At 44.6% G+C, this 25734-nt stretch overlaps 1 protein-coding gene across 12 annotated transcripts in view; it reads right to left on the reverse strand.

The window, feature by feature from the left end:
• Positions 1 to 955: 955 nt before the first annotated feature.
• magi2a (membrane associated guanylate kinase, WW and PDZ domain containing 2a) overlaps positions 956 to 25734 on the reverse strand; it is a 155307-nt gene continuing 130528 nt past the window's right edge. For 3 of the 12 annotated variants that reach the window (XM_031858850.1, XM_031858858.1, XM_031858857.1), the window contains exons 11-22: positions 23827 to 23858; positions 20646 to 20859; positions 18440 to 18481; positions 18207 to 18322; positions 17717 to 17909; positions 15920 to 16183; positions 14694 to 14879; positions 13702 to 13918; positions 12693 to 12915; positions 11294 to 11488; positions 8353 to 8491; positions 956 to 4939 (exon numbers count right to left, since the gene is read on the reverse strand). In XM_031858850.1, the coding sequence (XP_031714710.1) occupies positions 4224 to 4939; positions 8353 to 8491; positions 11294 to 11488; positions 12693 to 12915; positions 13702 to 13918; positions 14694 to 14879; positions 15920 to 16183; positions 17717 to 17909; positions 18207 to 18322; positions 18440 to 18481; positions 20646 to 20859; positions 23827 to 23858 (2537 nt within the window). In that variant the 3' untranslated portion in view covers positions 956 to 4223. Of the gene's footprint in view, positions 4940 to 7956; positions 8068 to 8352; positions 8492 to 11293; positions 11489 to 12692; positions 12916 to 13701; positions 13919 to 14693; positions 14880 to 15919; positions 16184 to 17716; positions 17910 to 18206; positions 18323 to 18439; positions 18482 to 20645; positions 20860 to 23826; positions 23859 to 25734 lie in introns of all 12 variants that reach the window. The other 9 variants (XM_031858862.1, XM_031858861.1, XM_031858859.1 and 6 more) reach the window with 9 other exon arrangements.

Below are 25734 nucleotides of genomic sequence, written 5' to 3' on the forward strand. Positions count from 1 at the left end.
CTGGAGGAAGCGTACACACTAGTGTGTTTTCAGTTTCCCGAAGCTGCCGTGCAGGTCATGTAAATGTCGACCTGAGACACAAGAGCTGGAGATATATCATTAAAGCCATCGGGCCATCATTTACTGTGTATGCAGTATTGAAACGTCACACTGGATGATAAAAGAGGAAATGTCTGACTAATAACTTTATGTAAGTTCAACAATGATGAAACCAAACGGCAAGGAAATACATGCCTGATCTTTGCTGCTCTCTAGTGGAGATTTGGAGAATGTGCACACAAAGTATGAAACATTGGATTTTCTATTCAACGTGCACCAGGTTGACAATTAGTAGTTATATTTTGTGCGTTTAAATGTGTTTTTACGTATGTATATACAAACCAAATACCTCCTTGAGAAAATCAAGTCATTCAGGCTATTTCCTTTAAAAAAAAAAAAAAAAAAAAGAAAAAGTATTATCCTCTATAATTCACCTGGTTTACCAGATGCCCCCATGTGGCCAAATAGTGACACTACAAAGGTACAAACAGAAGAAAGCAGCTCACAATGAGTTTTAAAAATAACTTCCTGACAATCTTTGTGTATTTCCTTAGAAAAACACAAAACACTGCTCACAACGTATTTTTCCCCTTGACTAGCAAAACTATATTCGCTGATGAAGGCCATGAGAATCACCTGAAAGTGATCCAGTAAGTAGACCTTAAATTAAAGGGGCACTCCACAGATTTTACACATGAAGGTCAGTTCCCCCTCAGTGAGTCTACTACTTTCAGTCTAGTTTAGAACACATTACAGTGTGTGATAAGCAGTATATATATGTATAAATTGCTAATAAGTGCTGAACAGGGGAGATACAGTAAAGCCTTACCCATCTATGTGACCTGCATGCTTCAACTCAAACAGACACCCTTAATAATGAATCACACAGCAGCACGTCCTAAATAAATCTTTCACGTCGTGTCAAGAGTTTCTTTTATTTTGACAGCGTTTCAGAATATCATACAGGTAAACAAGATTTTTGCAAAAGTTAATATATCCATAGTGTTGCATTTCATAAAAATAGTTGCTCCACTTACAGTCTTTGTGACCATCGATAGTACACGGAGTCATATTTATAGAGATATTTCTTCAGGGTCTATACACTGCTATAACACTACACAGTGATACTGAGCCGCTTGGGTGGGACTTTATAGTGCCGTTAGTTCAACACACTTTGTTTTTTTACACCGCTAGATGTTTTTTTTTTTTTGTTGCTTTCCGTAGCAAACTACTTACAATGTGTTTGAATGGAGACAGCTCAGATGTGGGAAGCAGTGAGTTGTGCAAAGGTTGAGCAAACATACGCACGTTTTCTTTTTTTTCTGCTTCAAACATAAAATGAAGAAGAAGTCCAGTCAGATGATGCACGATGACACAGTATGCAGGCAGCATTCAGTCTGACGGATGGAACAACGTACTTCTGGGCCTCGTTTAGTGACGCTGCCCCTGCACACCCTCTAAAAGTGACTGAAGGTCTGAGCTGTTTGTGCCTGGCTGATGATTTTTCTCCGCCTTAATAATTCCCAAACCGTCTGAGAGAGATTGTGCTTTAAAGTCAGCCCGCTTATTCATTGTGTAATTACGGATCACAATGGCAAACATAATGACCGGTCTCCCTTTGCTCTTTCATTCCTTAAACACTGTTTGCACTTCTCTCAGCAGTGGAGGAGGAGGAACCCTTTGTTCTGGTGTTATGGCTCTTTCCTCTCTCCTGTTGATGTCGTCTCATTCAGAGGGGAAAGATTGGCAGGCAATTTTCAGATCTGCAGAGAGGATACGGACGCTGTGAAAAGATTTGTTGATCTCAAAATTGACAGTTTGTTTTAAACCCCCCCCCGCCCCGAACATCAAGTGTTCAATCACAGCTTAGCAACTGTAACTAGGCACTGCAGAGCTTTTTGGGATGTAAGCCGTGTGCATGCGGCTGAAGTCTCAGCAAATTAAGAGTTTAAATCGGTTTTATATTTCCAAAACTGAAATCCCAGGAGCTGAAGAGAACTAGTGAGCAGGACATGCTAACACCTGCAGCATGTCCCGCTCACTAGTTCACTCGCTGGTTCATTGTCCTGCAAATCTGTTGATTTGATTAATTAAGTTCACCAGCCAGCATCACCTGAGAGCATTAGCTTTACCAACTTCTTCACTTAGTCCTCATCCTAAAAGACCTTTCTCCTGGGACACTCCGGAGGCTAAACAACCACACGGTGTTATTTAGACTCAAATAACTGATCTTACATTGTTTATTATCATATCTAATGAGTTATTCTTTGCAATAAGTAGATCAATTGGTGAGGATGCTAACCTTTTGCCTGGGATATGTCGCTTGACCCTCTTTTACCACAACTCCATGAATGTAGCATCAAGTGGATATTTAAGACTGACTTTTTTTTAAAATGAGTCAGCTAGAAATGTCAGAGAGTCGTCCGGAGACAACTCTTATTATCTAGAAAGCTACATCTGATGTGATCAGTGTGAGTCGTCCTTTCAGCCGACACCAGCTGGAGATCAGAAGCTGCTTTTGTTTACTTCAGTCTGAAATCAAGGACTCTTTGTTTCAAATCTCACTGAGACTTTCTGAGTAGGAAATCTTCCTCCCTTGTGCCAGAATGGAAAGCCTGACAAGCAGCAGTATCTCAGGGGGAGGGGCAGGGCTTAGCGAAATGTCAATGGACAGGTTGTATAAAAATGTAAAACTTCACATTTAAGCCAAAGCGCCCTGTATCTCATCCACAGGGAGCTAAGAATCACTTAAAACAAATCAGACCTGTTCTCTGGAAATAACAGAAACGTTTCATTTTCAAATGGACTGCGTTGGTTCATCAGGTCAAAGGTTGTTAGACGAGCAAGCTTCTGACGAAGTGAGATCGATATCAGATTTGAGTTTGTTTTGGACTTTGGGTGCATCTCTTATGAGAGACTCTTCATGGAAATGACTAAAGTCAGACCTCATTAAGAAACCAGCAATGACAACGACACTGAAATGAAGCACTTGCACATATAGACCATCGATAGCTCTGTCAATGGACTTATTTCCACACGTAAGCTTGTGAAATAAATCCTGTATTTCACCGTATCACACTCGAATCTGAAAAAATACAGTTTATTATTTATATCTGTGAAGTGGATGTGGTATAGCAGCCTGTTTTGACCCTCTTAAGTGGTTTGGAGTTGAACCTTTTGACTTAAAAGCCAACCTCTCTGTCAGTCTAAGGCACTCTGCCCCTCGGTCGGTATCACGCGAGCGCCTTCTCTCGGCGTCCGGCCGGACGCCACCCCCGCCGCGGATCGCCTTTTGTTCGTTAAGCACAGGAATGAGGAAAATGGATTGGCATGACACCCCCGCTGAACTCGGGATGATTCAAGCGCAGAAAGATCGTGAAGTCAACAGCAGCAGCAGCAGCAGCAGGCCTGCTGAGACCCCACACTGTAATCACAGGGCTGAACGGGAGAGTAGAAAAGGGAGACGTCGGCGTGGTGGAAGTTCTGGTCCGCGCGGCACCGTTTGGCTCGTCTCAGCATCGGACTAGATTTTCCATCCAGGTCGCTTAAAAGATGATCTTATTTACAAAAATGATCCCACATATTCATTATAATATATCTATGTCTGTAATCATCTGATGGATTATTCAAGATGGATTCAGGCCCATTCAGTCTCTGTTAAGGCAAAGTTCTGTTGAGTTCATCTCTGCTGTCACTCTTTGATCCATTCGCTCTCGTCAAAAAACAGGCAAACCTTCTTTTCAACATTCCATTTCATAAAACAAGACTCCGTCGTGAAGAGAGACAGAGATCCAGTCGACAGCTGCTTCCTGTCAGGTGTTTTGTGTTTGCATGTTTTGTCCCCCAGTTCTGCTCGGGGGGGAAATCAAAATATAGTTCTTTTAAGGTTTGCGTCCCTTGAACACACATTCTACTTGCTCTTCCATTACTTTTTTTTAAAAAGTGGATGATTCTCCAGTTCTTAAGGTGGTGGGTGTAAAATATTTCTCAAAATAATTTAGAGTACAGTATCATAAATAAAACTCTAAAAACACGTGGTCCAGATCACCCTGTCCCCCCTTTGGTCCTGACTCTGTGGGAGAACGGGATGGAGGGGGTCGGGGGGTGGGGGGGAATGAAGGAGCACAGGAAGGTGTGGTGGTTTCGTCCAGATGTGGCCGCTGCATTCTGCTGGAGCCGCGGTGTTATCTGCTCAGCGTGGACGTGCCCGTGCGCAGTGTGCTGGGCAGCTTGTCTGATCCGGGGATCTTCCAAGGCCCGGGAGAGACCGTGGCCTTCCTCCCCGCCGCGCTGCCGGCCGTGCTCTTGCTGGGCAGGCTGGGCCGGCTCTCTCCCAGGCCCCTGTCCGGCTGCCTGGGCCTGGTCCTGCTCTGCTCCGAGTCCACCTGCTGCTGCTGCCCGCCGCCGTACCGTTCCACGTCTATGACGCTGTTCCCGTTGGTGTGCGGGAGCTTGGAGCTGCTGGTAGATTCGGTGGATTCTCTGTCGTCCCCGGTACTTCTCTCCTTGGACCTCCCTCTGGTGGTCCTGGAAGGTTTGGGCTCCCCGCTCTGCCCCTCCTTGCCCACTTCCCCCTCAGTAGTGGGCTGGACTCTGTGTCCCACGTGGGTGGACCTGCCACCCTCCTTCTTGGCTCTGCCACTCCCGCCGGTTGAAGCCGCTCTCCTCCCCTGGCCGATCGGATCTGGACTCAGCAGCTCGGCCTTCTGGGGGCTCTTTGAACGCTCCGTCCTGCTGTCTCGTGCCACCTGGTCTCGCGGGACGTCCAGAGGCGGCAGGTGAGGCGGGTCGGGGGCCAGATGAGATGAAGGCGATGGCATGGAAAGGCTGTCGATGGGAGGGGCTACTTCCGACAGGCTTGGGGAGGCTGAAGGGCGAGCATCCCATGGGACGGCATTATCTGGAGCACACACACACACACACACACACACACACACACACACACACACACACAGTCAACACACATGCCTTCTGCTTAAAAGCTTGCGCGCATGCCACTGCACAACCAAACACTACATCAAAACAAACACAATAAACGCAGCAATCATTCCTATTCTACGAGCTAAAAGCACTAAAGTAAATTTCAGAGCAGCACTACAACCTACTTCCGAACGTGTCACAGGGTGACACTACTTTTAGACAACATCAATCTGCCTCCCATAGCTCTCTTTAAAGCCCCGGACAATCTAGAACCGTGGCGGAAAATCGAAAACCGGTTTAATGAAATGGATGATGTGCCCAATAGGGTGCTGCTATAGCGAGAATGAGAAACCTCGGGGCCAGAGCGTCTCTCTCTCTCTCTCCCTCTCCCTCTCCTTCTCTCTCTCTCTCTCTCTCTCTCTAGCCTGAAGAAGTCTGTTTCCAGCGCAGCAGCTGCAGTGAATCTACAGCGCGCTCCTCCACAACTCTCCACTCTCACGGACTGTTAGCTTCTGTTTCTGCACCGATGGTTCTCGGTCCCTCGGCCATCAGTCATTTTCAGCGGGCTCGGCGTGGGTTCAGAGGCGAGGCCAGCTACACCGGCGCCACGAGACCCAATTATGAGCAGATTCCCATGCAGCGCTGGAGCACATTAGATCCTGGACTAAGAGGGAGCGAGAGAGAGAGAGAGAGAGTACCTGCATCTCCTACAGTATGCCTGCTACAGTGGAGTCCACAGAGGGCTCTACATGTGTGTCTGTGTATCGCTATGTGTGTGTGAAACCTGTGTTTATCCCATGCTGTGTTAAAGCTCTGGTCTGCTTACGTTTCTGCCGAGTCACCATAACACAAACTACAATATGTAGATGTGTTCTTTGTTAGAGAGGCATAAAAGGTGCGGGCTTGTTCTCATCATTATTTTAAACCTGCACTAAGCCACTTGAGTGCAAACACTGTGAACCCAACATAGACAAATCTTCACCTTACAAGTTTAAATGGGGGAATTAAAAAGTGAAACAGTTGTCTAATTACATTCCAGCAGACACAGAGCAGCATTAGCATTCATTCGGAGTCACGTTTGTGTCCGTCTGATGAATGTGAATCCAATATTCGCTCTCCTTGCTCACTCCAATATTCCAATATCCAATATTTACTAAATCCTGAGGGAAATATGTGTCTCTTTGCTAAATGCTCCGCTGTGTTCATTAGATAATCGGCAACTTTGTCTGTGTGCTGTTTGGTGCTGGACGGGGGGTGTATAGTGGACTTTCAGGGAACAGCTGCCTGCTGTGACAGAAACAACTTTATTGAGATAGATAGGGTGAAACAAAACAACCCCAATTATGAGCTACATAGAATGTGATTATGGCCACTTTAAAATACTTATATAAAGTTGTCTTTTTGTTTCCATTCCGAAAAACAATTGTGTCCTTAAGTCAATTTACTATTCATAGAAAGAGCTGAACTATCCCGCCAGTGAAAAGAGTTCTGAAGGACTTCTGTGGCTGTGAGAGAAGATGGAGAATGTTAATATGTAATCTGGGTTTGGGCTTGAGAAAGTTTTTAATGGGAAGTGTGCCTTAGAAAGTGTCGGCAGTGAGTGGGCGTTTACCTGGAACAGAAGGTCTGACAAGAGATGAAAGTAACGGAAGGTAATGAATGAACTTAAAGCCCTGGAAATAAAACAGACTTTTATAGAAAACCCCATCACAGAGAACATGTGAGGGTTTCTATTTCTAAATCCTAGAGCCTGACTGGCTTTTCCTCTGATCACACATGTCATTTATTATGGGATGTCATCCTTTAGTTTGCTGGAGTGTCACTTTGATATAAGTAGCAAAAAACTTCTTTGTTTTTTTTGTGGTGCAACTCTCAGGCCCTTTGATAAATATGCGCTGCAGATCTAACACACAATAGAGGCACAAAAACACACACACAGCGCTTCACACACACACACACACACAAGGCACACGATAATATTCATGCACATGCCAGACACCACGTTTTTATGCCAAACATATTCTCCAATTTTTCTACTTGGTTTTGCATTCAGCTGTTCTAAAAAACAACCTGAGACAAAAATAACTTGCTGTTTTAAATAGCTAGATTAATCACCAGAGATGATTTGCATAACCTTCCAGTATGCATATGAAATAAGAGCTGAGGAAATGCTGAATCGAGCGCCGACAGAACAGACCGAGTGGGTTCAAATGTTGCCTCTGCTTTTAGGCAGCAGGGGGGGGGGGGGACTCAACAGCTCTCTAATGATGGAGGACTGTGTCTTCTGGCTGACCACAGTAAGACTCCCTGTGCGCATATTTCAAGGCTAGAACCACCTCAAGGCAAGTGTTTTCAAAAGCTCTCCACACGGAGAGGTTAAATCCCCCGGCCCGGAAGAACAGGGCCAACACGGGGAAACACCATCATACTCTATTTCCTGTGTTTAAGTGCTGGAAGGTGACTGCCGAGGCCAAGCGCTGATGAATGTGTATCACTGGGGGCTTTGGTGTCGCGGCGTTCCCCTGAAACGTCTTTCCCTCTACTGGGAGGACGCGGAAAAGTGAGCGACGCTCCGGAGCTTTATTACCCCGCGGTGTGACCAGAACAAATTCCACCTTCCACGCCCAGTTTGTGCCGCGTTGAGGTTTCACCGGATAAATAATCTGCTGAAATATTTCACGTTCATCTCCTCTGGCTGGCTGTTTTTTTTTTGGGGGGCCTGTAGGTAGCTGTTGATTTATCTGCTGGTCAGGAGGAGAGTTATGTTCACTAACTTTACAACCTCCTGGAGCTCTAAGCCATTTCTGTTGATTATTTCTGAAGGAAAAAATGTCAAATCTTCAACCGCACAGGGTGTCCAAGGTTATAAAGTAAGTTGTTTTGATCTGACAGCGCTAAGTGCATCCTCAATAGGCGGTTACAGCAAAACAACACACAAAACCACAGCACAGAAAGCCAGGGTTACGTGAAGAGAAAAGCATTCGTATGATCACAAACCGTGTCTTTAGAGGGGCCCATTAGGAAGAAATAGGGGGAGCCATGCTTGTCACTTTTCATGCACATGGAGAGACTGGAAGATACCATTCCTATAGAAGGGGAAGTAACAACCTAGACCAATCAATTAGTGATGGGTCACTGAAATGGACAGAAGATAAACTGATGTTAGTCAAGATAGAAGAGACATATGATTAGTTGTTTTAACAGCATAGTGAAATACAGAACACAGAGTCGATAAAGACAGAAGATCTAACATGATGCATGCTGGAATAATGTTATCAAGAGGTAAAGTGATATTAAGACAGAGAACAAAGTACAGTCTATGAGTTAAAAGAGAGGTAAGACATGATCCTGAAGACAAAGAAAGCTGATGTGGACCTCTGCGTGGATACTTACCGTACTCTGGGACCTGCCCTGTGCCCCTCTTCAGGAGAAGACGCACGCGCCTGCCTCCAGACTTGATCAGCTCGATGGCCCGGGCGTGGGTCATGTTCTGGGTGCTCTCTCCATTGATCTCAATGATTTGGTCCCCGACCTGGACGTCAGGAAGTGTGTGACAGAGGACGAAAGAAGTTGTAAACATCTGTCGGAGAGGAAATGTGCACTGACGCACATGTTTTTTTGGTTCAGATTTTTACCTTAATAAAAACTACACGATATGGAAACCAGTGTCCACACAAGCAGAGGAACTCTAACGCTACATCATACAGGCCAGGTCCATGAAGACGAAGTTGGGTGTTTGAAGGACGAAAGTAGTCTTTTAGCTGCCAAACACTTAAAGGAACTTTGTTGAGTCATTGATAAACACATTGGTAAACAGTGAGCACTGGATCACGACCTGAGCTGCATTTAAAGATGTTAGAGCATCGTTAAAGCTCTTTGACCAGTTACTGTGATGCACGGGGACAGAAAGGGCCAACGCGCTCTGCACCCTGTTACATCTGTATTGCAATGTGAATAATGGAGCTTGTTAAGAACCTTCAAATATAGACGGACATGTTTGTGTATGAACAGCATATAAGGAACCTTGGAAGGTGTTAACTGTAGAAACAATTACATGAAACACTAAAATCTAATTATAAAAGTTGCTACAATGTAGCAGAAACCTGCAGCTCGAGTTCACAAAGGTGAAAAAATAAGACGAGCAGGTTAATGAAGGTGTTTGCATTCATGCTAAGATTGAGTCAGTTATGATGTGGCAGGTGTGCAAATGATCCCACCGTCACTAAATATAAAATGGAATATTAATCAGCTTCTTTTATAATGGACGACAGTGAATAATAAGGATGGATCTATAATTCACCGGCTTTTCCACGGGCCTCTGTAAGCGTTAATAAGCGTTAATAAGCATTCATTTTGGCAGTAATGTCGACATAAAATCTGAATGGAATTAAGGCGGACCCTTCTCACGGGGCGGCTGTGGAACATGTTAGCCCACTGTGATGAATACTAATAACCTGGCCATAACTGCAGCAGCTCCGTTAACAGCTAATGTAAATATTAACTGGGCCACTTCTCCCTTCTGTGACCACACGGATGGGTCAAACATCAGTCCTCCTCCCCTATTAGTCAACCTCGGAGCCGTCTCTTGATGGGCTGAGAAGTGAGAGGGGGAGTCATTAGGTGTCACTGCAGTGGTCTGAAGAGAGGTGGAAGGCAGGACGGTTCAGTCATTATTCCTCGGCTCCTTACAGCAGCGGAGTGATCTCCATTTTCATCTTTAATAAAGGGGGAGCTGGAGTCGAATGGACGGCACGTGAATGCTGAGCACGGGGAGCGTGAGGAGGAAATGAATCAGCCGACGCTCGCGCACGACTCCGTCTTTTATTGAAGGTTTAAAGCTCAAAGAGGTAATTAAATGTGCTGAATGATTATTCGTAATAACACATCACTTTGTGCAATTTTCTTAAAAGCCTCTGCACTGCCACTTGGACCAAAAAACCCCCCCAAAAAACGCTTGTTAAAATGTGTTAGTGCTCCTTACTGATTAGTTTGTGACTAGCAGGATCAAAGTAGATAATCTTTTCCTTCTTAAAGATGTGACAAAGTGGCTGTTGAGAAGAAATGACTTGGATTAAGCTCAGAGTGTCGGAGAGACTGCAGGGAGTCACGGTGCAAGAGAGCTTTTGGTTTCTGCACCTTACCGCGTCAAAGCAGCACTCAAATCCACGGTGACAGGCATGTCGAATGCCTTTTACCCCAATACCTCACATTTACTTAGAGTTAAATGCAGATTGATTCCTCTCTGCATTCGGCTGTATGGATCAAGGATTGTTGATCAAAGTGGTCTCTGCACCGTGTTCTCTGAAGTCGACTCAACAGCACAGCGTCGAGTTTATTTCAATATCCCACCAGCAGAGCGACTGTCTGGCAATTCATCCGAGACAAATCACACTCAGTGGAGGAAAGTAACTCTGTGTTGCTTGAGTGTTTTATGCTACTTTATACTTCATAAATTACATACTTTTACTTTACACTATTTTACTGGTACTTTTACTGAAGGAAAGGATCCGAATATTCCTTCACTGCAGCTTATATGCTGAATTTAAGTGGAGCTCAAGAGGGATTAATCTTCCTCTTCCACCTGCATCAAGGCTCACTGGACTCCCATCGACTGCACCAACGAGGCAGGAACGTAATATCTCCCCCGGGGGCATTTTGCACACATTATCTTTAACGGGTTCATTGCATATAAAGAACGTAACGCAGACTGATGCCATCAGCCCCACACATAAAGAGGACATGCAAGAAAAGAGAGAGAGAGAGAGAGAGAGAGAGATAGAAAGCAAGAGGTCCAGAAAGACGTGCTGGTGGATTCATTCTGCATTGACAGACAGAGAAAAGTATTGAAGTTGCACTTAATGTTGCTAGCAGCAAAACACATGGAGCTAACGAGGAGACAGCGTCAAGGGCTTTATTACATCTTTATGAATTCAGAAAATATGCGTCTGCTTTCTCTGGCCGAATAGTACAGTAGCAACTATAGCTAGAGGGAGAATTGTGCAGCTATCCAAACAGCAAAGTATAATTTAAGTTGGCCCACTTAAATGTTTTATCTATCTTTATCTTTCTAAATATTATCCGTTACTAAATGCAAAGGAGAGATGTGTGTTTTTTAGGAACTTGGGAGGAGAAAATCTCAAAAAGGACGAGCCATCTCTGCCTTATTTTGACAGTTTATTTCGTAATCGGCTCTGAAGAAGTTGCTGCTGCAGCTTTGATAACATCAGACAATTACAGTGAGCTTCTGCCATGTAATCCAAGAAGATAGAAAGCAGCTTAATCTTTAAACGGGGTGTAGTGGCTTCCTAACAGGAAATGACATCATCAAACATACCCTCATCCTCCCGTTACGGATGGCCGGTCCGTCCTCGGCCAGTCGTAGGACGAACAGGTCCATCTTGTACTCCCGTCCTCCGCGGATGCTAAAACCAAAACCTTTCACACTTTTCTCCAGCTCTACCGTGAAGAAGTCAAAGTCCTGTGAGAGCTGGGACGAGCAGAGATCAGATGCCCTTAGAGTCGACGTTATCTGAGGAGAAAATGGGCCATTATAGCGGAAAATAGTCCCAGGACCCAGCAAAGGAAAATAAGTGAATAAGAAGGGAGCGAGTGCAAGGTAAACAAAACACTATATTACACACATATATAAGAGGTAAAGAGGTTTGTGTCAGCTGTGCACTTTGTCTAACACAAACAAGCTAACTAACAGTGAGTCAGCCTTTCTCAGGACACTTTCACAGACACACAGTTTAGTATTTCACTCTTAAGTTCCCATTTTTTATTTCTAGTTGGCTGGGAAGTAATATAATATAAAGAATGGAATATATTGAGGCAGACAGTGTCAACTTTAAGCAGAAATATATGAAGTGATGTGGCCCAATAATAAAATATACAGAATATACAGAAAAAGTAGTTGAACAGCAAACAGTTGCCTATTTACACATCTAGCAGGCACAGAGCAACTTTAACAGTCATGGCCACCTAATAAATTGTAGTCCAAAGTTCACTCTCCTTTTATCTCTGCTTTGGTCTCCATAGACTCCTCGGGGGAATATCTGCCTTCTAAGTTAATGTAAAAATATTCAATGCAGCTTTAAAGAGTCACATATTCTGCTGTGGGAAACATCCCGACTTGAGTTAAGTTAATAAAAAATAAAAAAATGTTTTGCCTGCGAGGAAAATGTTAAAGATTTGGATTATTGCTGAGTCAGGTCAGTGTGAGCCAACAGCACATCTTTTCTGTTATTGTTGTAAATATTGTTATTGCCTTTTGGTTTGAGGTTCAGAAGATGTGCTTTCAACCAGATTTCTTTCCGGTGATATTGGGTGATGTTACGTAGATACTGTTAGACAGTCAGGGTAAATATTTATTTGTAAAGTTTCTAGTGTGTACTCCTTGAATATCAATCAATTTAGAATGTTGATTAAACGTCATTAAACTTTATATTGGAGGGATTTCTCGCAAATAGAAATGATATAAAAGAACATTTGGAAAGGTAACAAATGTTTATTGAAGCTGAAGCTGGTAAGAAGAATTGTTCTTTGTAATAAACCTGAAAGTCAGAGAATGGTTTTCACGACAATAATGAAACTAATTTGTACATATGAAGAAGGAATAACCTTTTGTTTTCTCTCTCTTTTAAGAAGAAATTCATTTGTTTCTTTTCTTTTCTTTGTGTTCATCAGGATGCATCAGTTTGATTTTATTTTGTTAATAAAAATCCCATCCTTACTTGGACTGGTGGCATTCGGTAGTCTGGCAGGAACTGCCTGGTGTCGGTAGCTAGCTGTCTGTAGTCCAGCAGTGGCGGGTGTCTGTAGTCCAACGTGGGGGGCTGCCTGTAGTCCGCTACAGGAGGGTGCCGGTAATCCACCGGCGGCTGTCGGTAATCTGTGAACGGCGGCTGTCTGATGTCTGGTTTAACATCTTGCCTCGCCTTCACCTCTGACCTGTAACTAGCAGACCAATCAGAATGAAGGAAGAAATCCCAGCAGGCCTTCTATTACCGTCATCGCTATCTTGGGATACGCTGCAGTACTTGTTAGGTTTCCGGGGCTGTGAAAATAATGCTTTCTGACAAACTGCTGGGTCACCCAGTGCAGATCGAGACGGCTTGTTTTGGTTTGCACTGACAACCATTAAACAAGACTTAAGTGGGGAAATTAAACTGCTTTTCTCCACACATCGCATTAAATGTTTATAATAAAAACACGTTATCTCAGGGGTGGCGGTGCTGAGTACTGCCTAAAGCAGAGGGGAAATGCAATGACATTGTAGATTTTGGAACCCTGTAGTTCTTGGTAAAATATTCAACGGATCTCTATGAAGACGCAATTTATGTAAATAATTTAGCGGTCCATAAGAGTTAAGTGATGTTATACAACAAGCTGAGGAGAAAGAGAGAGGGTGAGGGATGAATAAGGAGAGGAGACGATGTTACTGAGAGAAAGAGGGGAAAGAAACGATGACAATAGATAAAAAAACATGAAGGAAAGGTAGAGAGAATGGGGACAAGGGGATAACGTTATGTGCTTCACTCATACCTGTACTCTCAGAGGAATAGAGTTTGCCCCAGAGACAGATAGAGGGGTTTGTCTATAAAAACTCTTCACTGCAGCAGTGAATCAAGACAGCAAATATGACGCTGTAACTGTAGCGCGAGGATGAAACCGCTTTCAATTGAACTTTGAGAAGAGGTGGTGTTGCTCTGTAACCTGGAATCCTTATCAACGATGTGTTACCTGCTCTCGTGGGGGTAGGTCTGAGGCGGAGGGGCGGGCAGCTGGGTCACGGGGCTCTGGTGAGGCATCGGGTTGGGCTGGCCGACAGAAGGGTTGGGTTCTGTGACCGCTGGGTTGGGGTGCGAGGCAGCGGCGCCTGGCTGGGTCTTGGGGCTGTGCTGCTGGGCCATGGGGCTCTGCTTCTCTGAGCTGGGGGCTGATGGGGGATTACTGATCTCTGGGGTTCAAAAAGAAGGAGTACGGGACAAATCGAATCACAACGTGTACTTTCAAGCTTTAGTCTTGAAGTCTATGAGAAAATGAAACTCAATATAAAGATCCATAAAGCTGCTGCAGATTGGGTGATTATTCTCTGTGCGTTCATAAGAGTGTAAATCGCACTACTCGCACGTACAATACCAACAAAACAGAAGCCCACTCCACGACTACTAATAGTCAAAAACTCCACATGGATATCTTTAATGTAGCTCTAAATAACGAGGTAATAAACGTCCATAAGGGAGAAAGCCTACAACAGACGAGCAGATAAAGAGAAGGAGGCAAAGCAGCCATTATTATCAATAACCACGGTGCACACTCTGTCCATCTTTTCATGTAAACTGAAAGTCAGTCTTACTTACTTCTGTTCTGTTCAAAGTGGTCAAAACAGACATGAGCATGATTTCAGCATTAGTACAAGAAGAATCGCTCAGAAACTGTTAAAGTAACAAAGTCATTGTGTATTCTGTATTAACGTAACCACAGTAAGAAACAGCAGCTCCTGGTAAAGCAAGAGGAACACCACTCATGAATGTGACGTGTGACAGTTTATCTAAAAATAGAATCACATTTTTGCAAAACTCAGATTACAACTTTGATTTAATGGAGCAAAGTCAATTGCTATCATAAATCATTGCCAAAGTATCGCAGTTTCAAAGACCTCGTCTATCATGTCCACGTGTCGTGTGTGTGTGTGTGTGTGTGTGTGTGTGTGTGACCACATGTTCGCTCACCTTCCTGCGGTATGATCCTCAGGGTGACGCTGAGGCCCGCATCCTTGATCAGCTTAACGATGTCGGCGTGCGGCATGTTGACGATGGACTGGCTGTTCACTGCCAGGATCCTGTCCCCCACCTTCAGCTTCCCGCAGCGGTCGGCCGGGCTGCCCTCGATGATGCGGCCAATTTTATGGGGCACAGCTGTTGGAGGATTCAAACACAACACGCTGCAGGTAAAGACGCGCTCAGCAGCAGATTGGAGGATTACGCCTTTCTGTGCTCACACACACCACTCACTGACTGACTGAATATGTCTCTGTCTCTCTCATTCTGCTATTCACCCCAGGCTTACGTAAGGCATCCAGTTTTAGTTTTTTTCATGTGTGTGGGCGATGCGCCGATGCTCTCGGCAGCATAGCAGAGATGTGTGTGACTGGCGTACCGTGGGAGGGCATGTATAATTGAGGAGATGGAATGAGAGAGGTGCTTCACTTTTTATGGAGCCGTGACCTCTTATACTTAAGTTTGGCCCATACCTTGACCCTATGGACTCTAACGAATATGGTTCTACCCAGAACCATTTGCTTCTGAAGAACCCCTTTTTTAAAGGGTTCTTTTATAAGACAATAAGTTCCATTTCCGGAAGAAATTGTTTTGCAAGGATTGTTGAAAGCATGGGTGTAAAAGATCCAGAAACTGTGGTTATGAACCGTGATTGTTGTGGGTTGCGCTGCACCACATCATCCTTTACGAGTCTCGAGAGGAACCCTGGGCGGGTTCTAGATGCAACCCTTGAAATATTGAAGGGTTTTCGGTAGAACACTCTGGGCGGGTTCTTGATAGAATACGACAGAGAGAGTTCTGGGTGGAACTGGAATCTGCATGCGGCCCACCATTGGCACACGGTAGTTCAACCAATGGCACACTAGCAATCCAAGTCACCTCTTTCACAGCCATTATTTACAATAAATTACTTTTTACATTACAGCAAAGAACCTTTATAAAATGTTTCACCAGGAACCAGATTCTCCTTTAGGGAGAAGCAGAAGAGTCCTGTATGGTTCTAGTTAGCACCTTTATTTCTAAGAGCGTATCGTGACTTTGTAGTTTGTATGAGTCTGAGAGCTTTCATACGAGGTTTAGCGCTTGAAGCACTTGTTATGCAGAGTAGAGGATGACTGATGATGACGCGTCTACTTAACTCCATAATCAAACGCCACTCAAACAATCACTGGACTCACTGTTGCTGGCGGCTGCCTCGGGCCTGTTGAGCGAGCTGATGATAACAAAGCCGAAGCCTTCGCTCTCCTTTCGATTGATGATGACATCGCTGGGTTGCGCGTTGGCGGCCGGCGTCCTGTCTGAAGTGGCGGCGGCATTGCCCATGGCGGCGTTGGGCGCCTGGGTAGTGCCGGTGCTGTTGGCGTAAGTGAAGTCACTGCGTGGGGAGCTGTGCTGCGTGGAGACGGAGCCCGGGCTACGGCCGTTCTCCGGACAGGACTCACCTGCAGCGGGAGGTAGAGAGCTGAGTATTTACACGGAGACAGTACTGGAAGAAGTATTCAGAGGGGTACGAAGAAAACATTTATAACCAAAACCCTCCACACCGTAACAACTTTGTACAGTCCCAATACAACAATGTGATACTAAATATAAATAAATACTCTGTTATAAATGCTCCCGAAGTAAAAGTACAGAAGTGTTATAAATACAAAGTAGTCGAAGCATCAAAAGTATCAATCAGGCTGCTTTGCTCTTTAACGATGTGCTGTATTTTATGTATTTTTTATGTAAAACTTTCAATCTCAATCAAATGCAGCCTGTCAATCACTTCCCGTTCATATCTATAAATGAAGGCCCTTTAACATTCCCCACACTGTGCTGTAACATTCCCCGTGTGATACATAACTGCTTCGGCAGAATCTAAGGATGATTCTGCATGTGCAAAAACAATTAATTTTTCAGTCCTCCTCTTATAACTGCCCACGCTGGAGCTGAATCTCTCTGAAGAATCAGGAATCAAAACAGAACACAGAAATAAAAAAACATAAAAAGCAGAAGCAACTGTCACAATGTGGTAAAACAAATCATTAAAATGCAGCATCGTGTCAATCCAGCCAGAGCAAAAGCAGCTTCTTGCACCTCTTGCTTTTTTGTGTGTATGCATTCTGGCATACGGAGCAATCAAACACTCTGCTGCTGCTGTTGTTTTGATAGCTCACCGAGAAGCGGTGAAGTGGTTTTTCTCTTGTGAATATAAACTGTTGTAAAGTCACAGCGAGATTTGTCACTGTAAAAAGAGTACACGTAGTAGTGTTCCCTTACACCAGCAAGTGTCCAAATAGTTGTTTTAGGAGGAGAAAAATAGACAAAAGAAGAGAAAGAATTGTGTAAATTGCGGGATAGTGGGTGCAGGTAGAAGAGCGGAGTCTGACACCTCGCAAAGCGCCAGTGGGAGTCAGACAATTAGGATGGAAGTAAGGGCCACAGAAGAGGCCAGGCATGAGTCAGACAGTAGCCTTTGGTGAGAAGAAATTGACAGAGAGGGAGGAACGGAGTGGGAAGAAGTGGATTGGTGAGAAGAGTGTGTGAATGTGTGTGGGGGGGCTGTAATAATGAGAACAGGGAAGGCCAGAGTTCAAAGGAGGAAGTGCCAAACCCAGTCTCCAGGCTGAAATGCAAAGAAACTTGAACGAGGACCAGAGAGCAACGGTGTGTGTAAGAACAAGAGCGGGCTAATGTGTTTCTTTGGGAAGGCTTGGGTGTAATTACTCAGAGAGAGATTAGTGCTTCAGTTTTCTGACTGAATAAATGCTGTTTCCTGAATCATTACAGGACAAAAACGGTAGCAGTGAACAGAAAAGGAGAGCGGTGAGAGAGGAACGGAGAGAGAGGAATTCAAAGAAAGAGAGAACGGAGTGAGAAGTAAGCCTGTGAGATCAATTCACGAAGCACTACAGCTTCCTACAGCTGTTCTGTGCAGGACTGACCGTGTTGAAATAAAAAGCCACGCATCAACTTCATTCATGCTCGCTCACCTGCTCCCTGCACCCTCCTCCTGATGACCAGATTCACCTGGCCGTTGCGCGCCGCCCCGTGCATCAAGTCGATGACGTATCTGTGTGGCTTCCCCACCACCGGGATCCCGTCCACAAACAGCAGCTCATCGCCGGGCCGCAAGCGCCCGTCTACGTCTGCTGGACTCTTCTCGATGATCGCCCCGATCAAAATCTGTTATCACATGTAGACTGTTACACACAGGAAGGAGAGGACCGCTTTGGATGCTGGACTAGTCTGTGAGTGTCGCATGCAGTGGGTGTTAAGTTGGTGGTTATAGTGATACATAAATAGCTCAATTACATGATTGAAATATTGTTTTGTTACTTTAACAGACAGCAAAAGACATCAAAGCAGCCAGAGCCAGCACTCTCTCAGGGGTCAGAGGTCAGGGGTTAGGTGTACACAGTGTGTGTGTAGCGGGTTAGAGAGGAGAAAATGACAGGGTTCCACGCCCATCGCCATACGAGCCTTCTCACGCGTCTCCGGACTCACAGGCTGCCCGGCCTCGTCCCCGCCCAACACCCGGAAACCGAAGCCGGACTTCTGTCTGCGCAGGTGCACCTCCATGTCCTGGTACTCCGCTGCTGAAGCGACAAGACCACAGACAACATTAAAATCCTGTTATTGCCTTATGTTGTCTTCAGGTTATGGGCAGTTAGAACTTTCACAGTGTCCCTGCAGAGCTGAGGGGCTTTTGTTACCTGAGGAGTCCACAGGAAAAACGGTCCTTGGTTGGCCAGGTTCTAGAACAAAAGATGTAGAAAGCAGCCATAAACAAAAAAGGCACCACTATTATACATACACAGACACCCACCCACCCACCCACACACACACACACACACACACACACACACAGACAGCAAACACAATCTCCCATAAAGGCGAGAACAAGGCAGAACGGCCCTGCCTCAGCATTAATGTCACCGCAGAATTTCAGCATCATCCATAAAAGTCAGGAAGTGCTTACGGCGTGTAATATACCCATCTCTTATTTACAGAGTGAGGCGGGATGCAAGCACTGATCTGCAATCAGGGGCTTCACACAACGCCATGATCTGCAAAATGAACTTGATTGCAGAGAAGAGGCTGAGAATGAAAAATTGATTCCAATTGTAACCGTTTTAATCACACCGAGCGCTCTGCTGGGACACAGCAGGGAGAAGGGAGGAAGAACATCACGGCTACAGACGAGAACAGCTGTTTCCACAGAAACCACAAACAGCGCTTCTTATAGAGTGAGCTGGTTTTTTGCAGCAGAGTAACAAGGCGAACACTTTACGCCGTGCTTTCTGCAGTCACGTTAACTAATCTCACCTCGAGGTCCATTTAAAGCAGTTCTGAGCTCATATCACCATTTTAATCACCAGATGTAGTTTCCTCCATTGTCAAGATTTGTAGATAACTTCTCCCCCTTTTTTTTTTCTCAGCTCATTAATGATGTCTTGTCTTATTTATTGACAATGTTTTGGTCTACTCAAGCTACCGTGTAGGTCAGACATCACAGCTGTGTGTGTGTGTGTGTGTGTGTGTGTGTGTGTCTCTAATAATTCTGCCACCAATAGCCACATTTCTTTCCAAAATCAGTGACCTGTTATTCTGGATAATCCACAGAGGGACTATTTCACACCAAAAACGCTCAGCCTCTACCACTAGAAATAATAATCAAATAGAGCATTCCTAAAATCTGTCTGTGAGCCTGCTGAGCCTCAGCAGACCCGACCCCTGACCTTTTATTGAAAGGAAGACAACAGTGAATGTCACACTGATCACTGTACATCCACGGCTGAGGAGAAGGGAGAGACAAGGGAGAGACAAAGAGGTTGGAAAAGGAGACTTCCTGACAGCCACGTCCTCTTGAATAACAGGTGCCTTACGTAAGAATGAACACCAGTCCCGTCTGTGGAAGCGTTTACTATCTCACGTCAGCCATGGCCCACCTCAGAGGAAACAAAAGAACCCTCCAAGAAAGTGCTGCCACACGCAAAACAAGACTTCATTCATATTTGTAATAACGTTTACTGCTATCATTGACTCCTGCGCTGCACCAGCCTTGACATACTGCACATACACAGGCAGTAGCTGCCGTTAAAGATGCTGAATTCATGTGTTTTGTGTCTGTGTGAATTTAGAGGTTTTATGAAACTATAAATTCCCATTTGAAATGATATTAAAGCATTTAAACCTTCATGTTGGGAGATACAATCTAGAGACGGAGTATTGAATTAAATTAACTTAAATAAAGAATGAAAAATCCAGATATTCATTTATAAACTTGTGTTGTGGTGTTTCTCAGTGTTTCTTTCTTCCTTCTAAAATCCTTGCTACAGCCCTGAACACACATACACCCATAAAACAACATATATACTAGCTTCTACTGCCTACAATTCCCACCGGCCGTTAGAGTTTTTATGGTGCATCCTGATGATATCCTAACAAGAAAAAAACGACTTTCTCCACATTTTACAAGTCCGGGGATGGTAATAATGCTGGCACCAAAGCATTATGTCCAGCTGCTGTATGGAGTGTTTATTCATGAACACATCTCCGTTTACGACGCGAGTCGGCAGGATGTCGATGTCTCAATGTAAAGATCCCTCCAGTCAGTAAAAAGACTGAGGTGATAGGATTGTGTGGCCGTTTAACAGAAGATCTAATGAGATAATAAGAGGAATTAGTGAGTGTTTGGGCTGAAACAGATCTTTCGCTTTGATAGAAGGAGGCAGCTCATCCGAACAAGCTTTTTAATTGTTTTGTGGAGCTTCAAAAGTGAACAACAACAAAGAATCTGTGACTCAATATGTGTGCGTTTGTGAGAAAAAGAGAAATGAACACCTTCCAGTTAGAAGTCCATTTGACGTCAGTGTTTTGTCACAATGCTACACCTGCAGTATCAGCTCTGGTACTTACGCCTACTCTCATAGATAGCCCTGGACTTCTCATAAAGGTCATAGGGGTCTGGTTTAGCCAGGGCCAGGGCCAAGGCCTCGGTGGCTGAGTCTGGGACCGAGGCCCTGTGAAGATGGTGGGTTGGGAAGGGGGCGTGGTGGGGGATAACTGGGGCTGACAGGCTGGTCTGTGCAGGGATGCCCTGGCCCTGCTGGGACTCCCACTGCTCCAGCACCTGTAAAGCACAGCAGCGGCATGAGGAGTCAATATTTCACGACCACCTTTCCCACTCGTGACAATCACTTTGATCTCGGTTAAACTTGAGCAGAGTTTGCTTTCATGACTTCTGACCGTTCGCTAATCCCCACCGCTCCTAATTACTGTCGCTACTCCTGTCAAGCCTTCTGTTCTCGCACAGCACACATGCACTTTACCAAGATAATGGTGGCAGATTTATCACTCACAATTTGCAGCGATTCAAAGAATTAAAACGCGATTTTGTTGGCTGAAATGACGACTCTTCCTAGTTGATTTTATTTAAGCTACGGCTTAAATGAGCTAGCTTGGACTTTAATATGCACATGAGGCTACATACCCTCGCCTGCTGATGATCCATAAAAGATGGATAAAACTAGTTATCCCTAAAATCAAGCAACAGTGTATTAGAATACATATATTATATAATATTATGTTAGGTTAGCTAAGCAACTTAGCGAGGCATGCTAACGTTTAGTTTTTTATCTTAATTCTTTGGTTTTTAACAAGGAAAAAATAACTATTCAGCGCTAGGTGTATTATTCTATCGCCCTCTTCACGTCGTGTAGGAGTGCGGAGAAGCCCAGAGCTTGACAGGTGAGCCGTGCCTAGTTAGGTGCTAAGCTACGATTGGACAATAGCCTTCTGGAGGACGGGGTTTAGTGAACGATCAAATCATGGTAGACAGACGGGAAGCCGGACAGTTAACGTTAGTGAGGTTAGTAGTTGAAAACAAGCAAAAACAATCCCAGCCGCTAATTTAACTCCAGTGTATATCAAGGATGTGTGTATGGAGAGGAAAACAAATAGAAGGGACACACAGATAAATATGGCCTTAGTTTGGGAAAATCATTTTGAATTTGATTTTATTGGCTACTCTGTTTTCATAAGGTAGCCTAGTAGATAGTATATAACACCTAATTTACATACGTTTCATCCAAAGACACATTTGGAAATGTGCTGTCAAGTGTTTGCGGTGACACCGACAGCTTTGACAACACCAGTGAGTCAGAGTGTCAGCCTTGATGTGTCAGATAAGTCAGGCCGCTCCGAGTCACAGCACGACACTAAGCAGATAGCCAAGATGACACGTTGGCATGTCAGAAAGCGTGAGAGACGGATCCGGAGGGAGCGACAGGCTTTTTGAAAGCGAGACCTTCTGCATATGGCACGCTTTAATATTGAGAATTACAGGGCATCTGGTTCAAGATGTAGCGAGAATAAATATCAGCTTCAATAAAAGCTCCGGGGCGGAATCAAAAGTGTTTCCACTCTTTGTGGTTTCATTCCCATCTGCTACTGATGTGAAGCACGTCTGCACGGGGCAGGCTGCTGAGACCGGGGAGCTTGTTAGAGCCGGGATTAGACAACTGCATCCTGATCTCTCTTTGACTTTCTCTCCGCCTCTGTTCGTCTGTTTGATTAAGACTGTTGAAGGAAGCACACTGGCTATGATGGTCAGATGAGAAGAGGACACTGCGGGAAGGTCTCCTTTATATTTTGGAACAAAAACCCCTGCACATGCTCCAACATTACGTAGCTGTTATGTACAGTATGGGATTTGACAGACACGTCTCAATAAGCCCTCGAGAGCTACAGTCTGAGCTCAACTGTAGGTCGATATGACAATCAGGCAATTCCCCGTTCCCTTATTAGTCAAATTCTTCCTCCATATTTCATTCTCAGAGCTGCAGAAGTCTTCTTGTAACAAATGATACCCAATTAAACTGAGAGTGTGCGGGGGTTCAGCTGCTGGGGGAGAAGGGCAGGGCGAGGTGGGGCAGCCAACAAATGAACACTGGGGGGGTAACGAGAGAGAGAGAGAGAGAGAGAGAGAGAGAGAGAGAGAGAGAGAGATGTGAACAGACAAGACAGAGACAGAGAGTGAGAGAGAGACTCTGCATGCCGTCTGTGATGTTCAAATATTCTTTTTTTCCCTCAGCGCTCAGGATTACAATTATTCTGCGGGGAAACGGAGGAGATTGATTAAAATCGACCGGGAGCAGAAATGGTGAACGATGAGGAGGAGAGTTTCAAGTGTCCTAAAAGCTACACAATGGATGTTTCCTGTGTTGTTTAGCTGTGATCTGGATTGAGGACAACATGAGCTGGGGGTCAGGTTCTGGTCAGGGCAGCGCTGGGAGGACGTCCAGGCATGAAATGGATTACACACATAGTCGCACTAAGAGAAACAAAGAACGATTTGGCACTCGCGTGCAGGCAAGTGAGTGAGACAAAACACACATGAAGACAAAGTGAATGGGATCAAAGAGGATGTTTGGTGGATTGAGTGTTTTAGTGTGCTCGGGGACAGCAGACGATACGACAGCAGAATATTTGTGGTGGAAGAGGCTGAATGCAAGTTTTTGCTGAATGTGACAAAAGGAAATGAAGGCAAGGTGAAAGATAAATGACCAGGGAGCAAAGTTAGGGTGGTATGAAAGAGCGACAAAAATCGGAAATATTGCAAAAATGTTATAAAAACAGGATGAATGCATCTGGGCCATGCCAAAGCAGTGTGAACGGAGGCCTAGCAGCACTTCGGCTGCAGCATAATTCAGTCGCCCTCAGTGTGGATAACCCTGAAGGCACTATTCAGGCTATGAATTAGCTCTGACTTGCAGGATCAACAGACAAGTTATGTGACGAGCAGGCCACTTGACCTTTTCTTGTCCTTTGGCAATGACGAAGGGGCTGAGTACCAGGGGCTAGCTGCTGTAAAAGCCACGGACGTATAGAGAATCATCAGCAGAGTTAGTGCGGCGAGGGCGGGACTGAAAAGTAATTTCTAGATCTCACAAACGTGTAAAATAAAAGGTTAAAGTCATTCTGATCAGCACATACAGTTTGCACACCGCAGCCATTGGTACTAACGTGAAACTGTATTTTAATGATTGAAAAGCAGAAATGGGGACAGTCCCGAGTCCTGAAGGCTGGTGCGTGTTACCTGCTTAGGGGTCTTCCAGGGTGAATAGTGACCTGCAATGTCGAGAGAACAAAAAAAATGCTTTAGACTGAAAAAGATGGTGGAAACAGATCATGAGATGGGCGGATTAATTTCAGCTGTGAAAGCCAATTTCAGGGTGTTTATGAGGATAATAAAAGGAGGGAAAACAACAGGATTACAGATAAACCACAAATGTGACATAAAAAAGTGTTTGTGAATGGTAGAAAAGACAAAGAAAAGAACAATTGACTCAAACAGGAAAAAAAGTAGAAGACGGAAAATAAATATGTACGAGGCTCCAGATAATCTGTGAAGCTAGAGAGATAAAAACAAGAGAGGCACAGCTGAGGAGCATGCTCACACAGTACGAGCCGTCTTCATATTGAACTGATGGACATGATAAAACGTGGCAGTGATCAACAGGTGGCGTGAATGATATGAACTAATGATTTTAAAGGCAGCGATGAATTCATCTTCTCCAATAGCGGTTAGGGTTAGAGTGTGAATTTTGATTGGTCCAACGATTTATCTTTGCACTCCTATAATATTGTCAGAGACGGACAGTTAAAACACGCATTTGTCTTCCTCAAAACCTCACACCTACACTAACCGCAATGCAACTCAACCGTCACATGGAGATGTGGGCGTGTTATGCTAATAGCAGCTAATGTAGCCTCAAGCCGCTAGCTTCAAGCAGAGGCTACAGAGGTCTGGTGAGCTCACCTCTTTGATGTGCACAATTGGTGGAGTTCCGTTGGTTCATCAGAGACTTTTTGATGAAAATATTAAATTAATGAGAGCGGTGGGACTGAACCAAAATAGCAAATACAGTACAAATAAGGACTCGTGTCATCCAGTCTTAATTTACTAACATCCACAGCTGCTTTAAAAGTGATCCATTCTTTATTTTTCCCCCATGTGCAACTTTAAAAAACTTCCATCTATTTCAACCAAAGTTTCGTCATACATCAGCTCCCAGAAGAGCTGCTTTTCTGTTCTCATTGTTACCAGAAGAGGGATTTGTGGATCCATCATAAATCTGTCAGGGCCCTCGGCTGTGACAATGAAAAGGCAGCGGGATTTGAGAATGCTTTCACGTAAGTAGGTTCAGGACGACTGTACCTCACAATAAAGTGGTTTGGGTTTGTAATACAGCGCAGCGAGGTAAAGGACACACGTTCTCTTTTGACTTTGCCATTCATCTTGCTTTGACCTTTACTAAGGTGCGCCACATTTGTGCTGTTTACAACATTGCTCAAGCACACAACACCCAGGCGTCTATCTCGGATGGTGAAAGAAAACAATCAGCACAAAGCAAAACAGCAGCAGCTGACATCAGTACGTGATACACGCTCGCACACAAATGAAGTAATGAAACATCCAGCACCGTTCCAATACTCAAATCCACAGGAACATGTAAAAAATGAGGCGCACACTCCATCTTCCCGATTCAATTTCTCTCCTTCCTGTCTTTCAAGTGCTGCCACGGCCTCCCTTCTGGGATGCTACGAGCATATGCAAATAGGGGGGGATCGAATTATGGGGTGACTGCTCGAATTATGCGCCAGCCTTCCCAGTGTTGGCCTGGCGAGGCTCCAATCACACAGTAAAACAAAAAAAAAAACATTCATCTCACTGAGTCGCCAGTGGAATGGTGACAACATGAAAATCAACAAGAGCGACACAAAGAAATTCAGCAGTGTTTGTCAGACTGTCAGCTTCTCTCAGTCAAAATAATCCAAACAGGATTTATATTTATTTAACAGCTTGTCTGAAACTCAAAGGATATTATGAAAAGCATGACAACAGCGAGGGACAGAGAGGATTTTTGCTTTTCCTCCCGAAGAAGGTCAATCAATGAAAAAGGCTTTCTGTCCAAAGTACCTACGTCAGAATATCTTAGTCCGT

The sequence above is a fragment of the Anarrhichthys ocellatus genome, unplaced genomic scaffold, assembly GCF_004355925.1.
Source record: "Anarrhichthys ocellatus isolate YVR2014 unplaced genomic scaffold, GSC_Weel_1.0 scaffold21, whole genome shotgun sequence".
In the NCBI taxonomy this organism is placed as follows: domain Eukaryota; kingdom Metazoa; phylum Chordata; class Actinopteri; order Perciformes; family Anarhichadidae; genus Anarrhichthys; species Anarrhichthys ocellatus.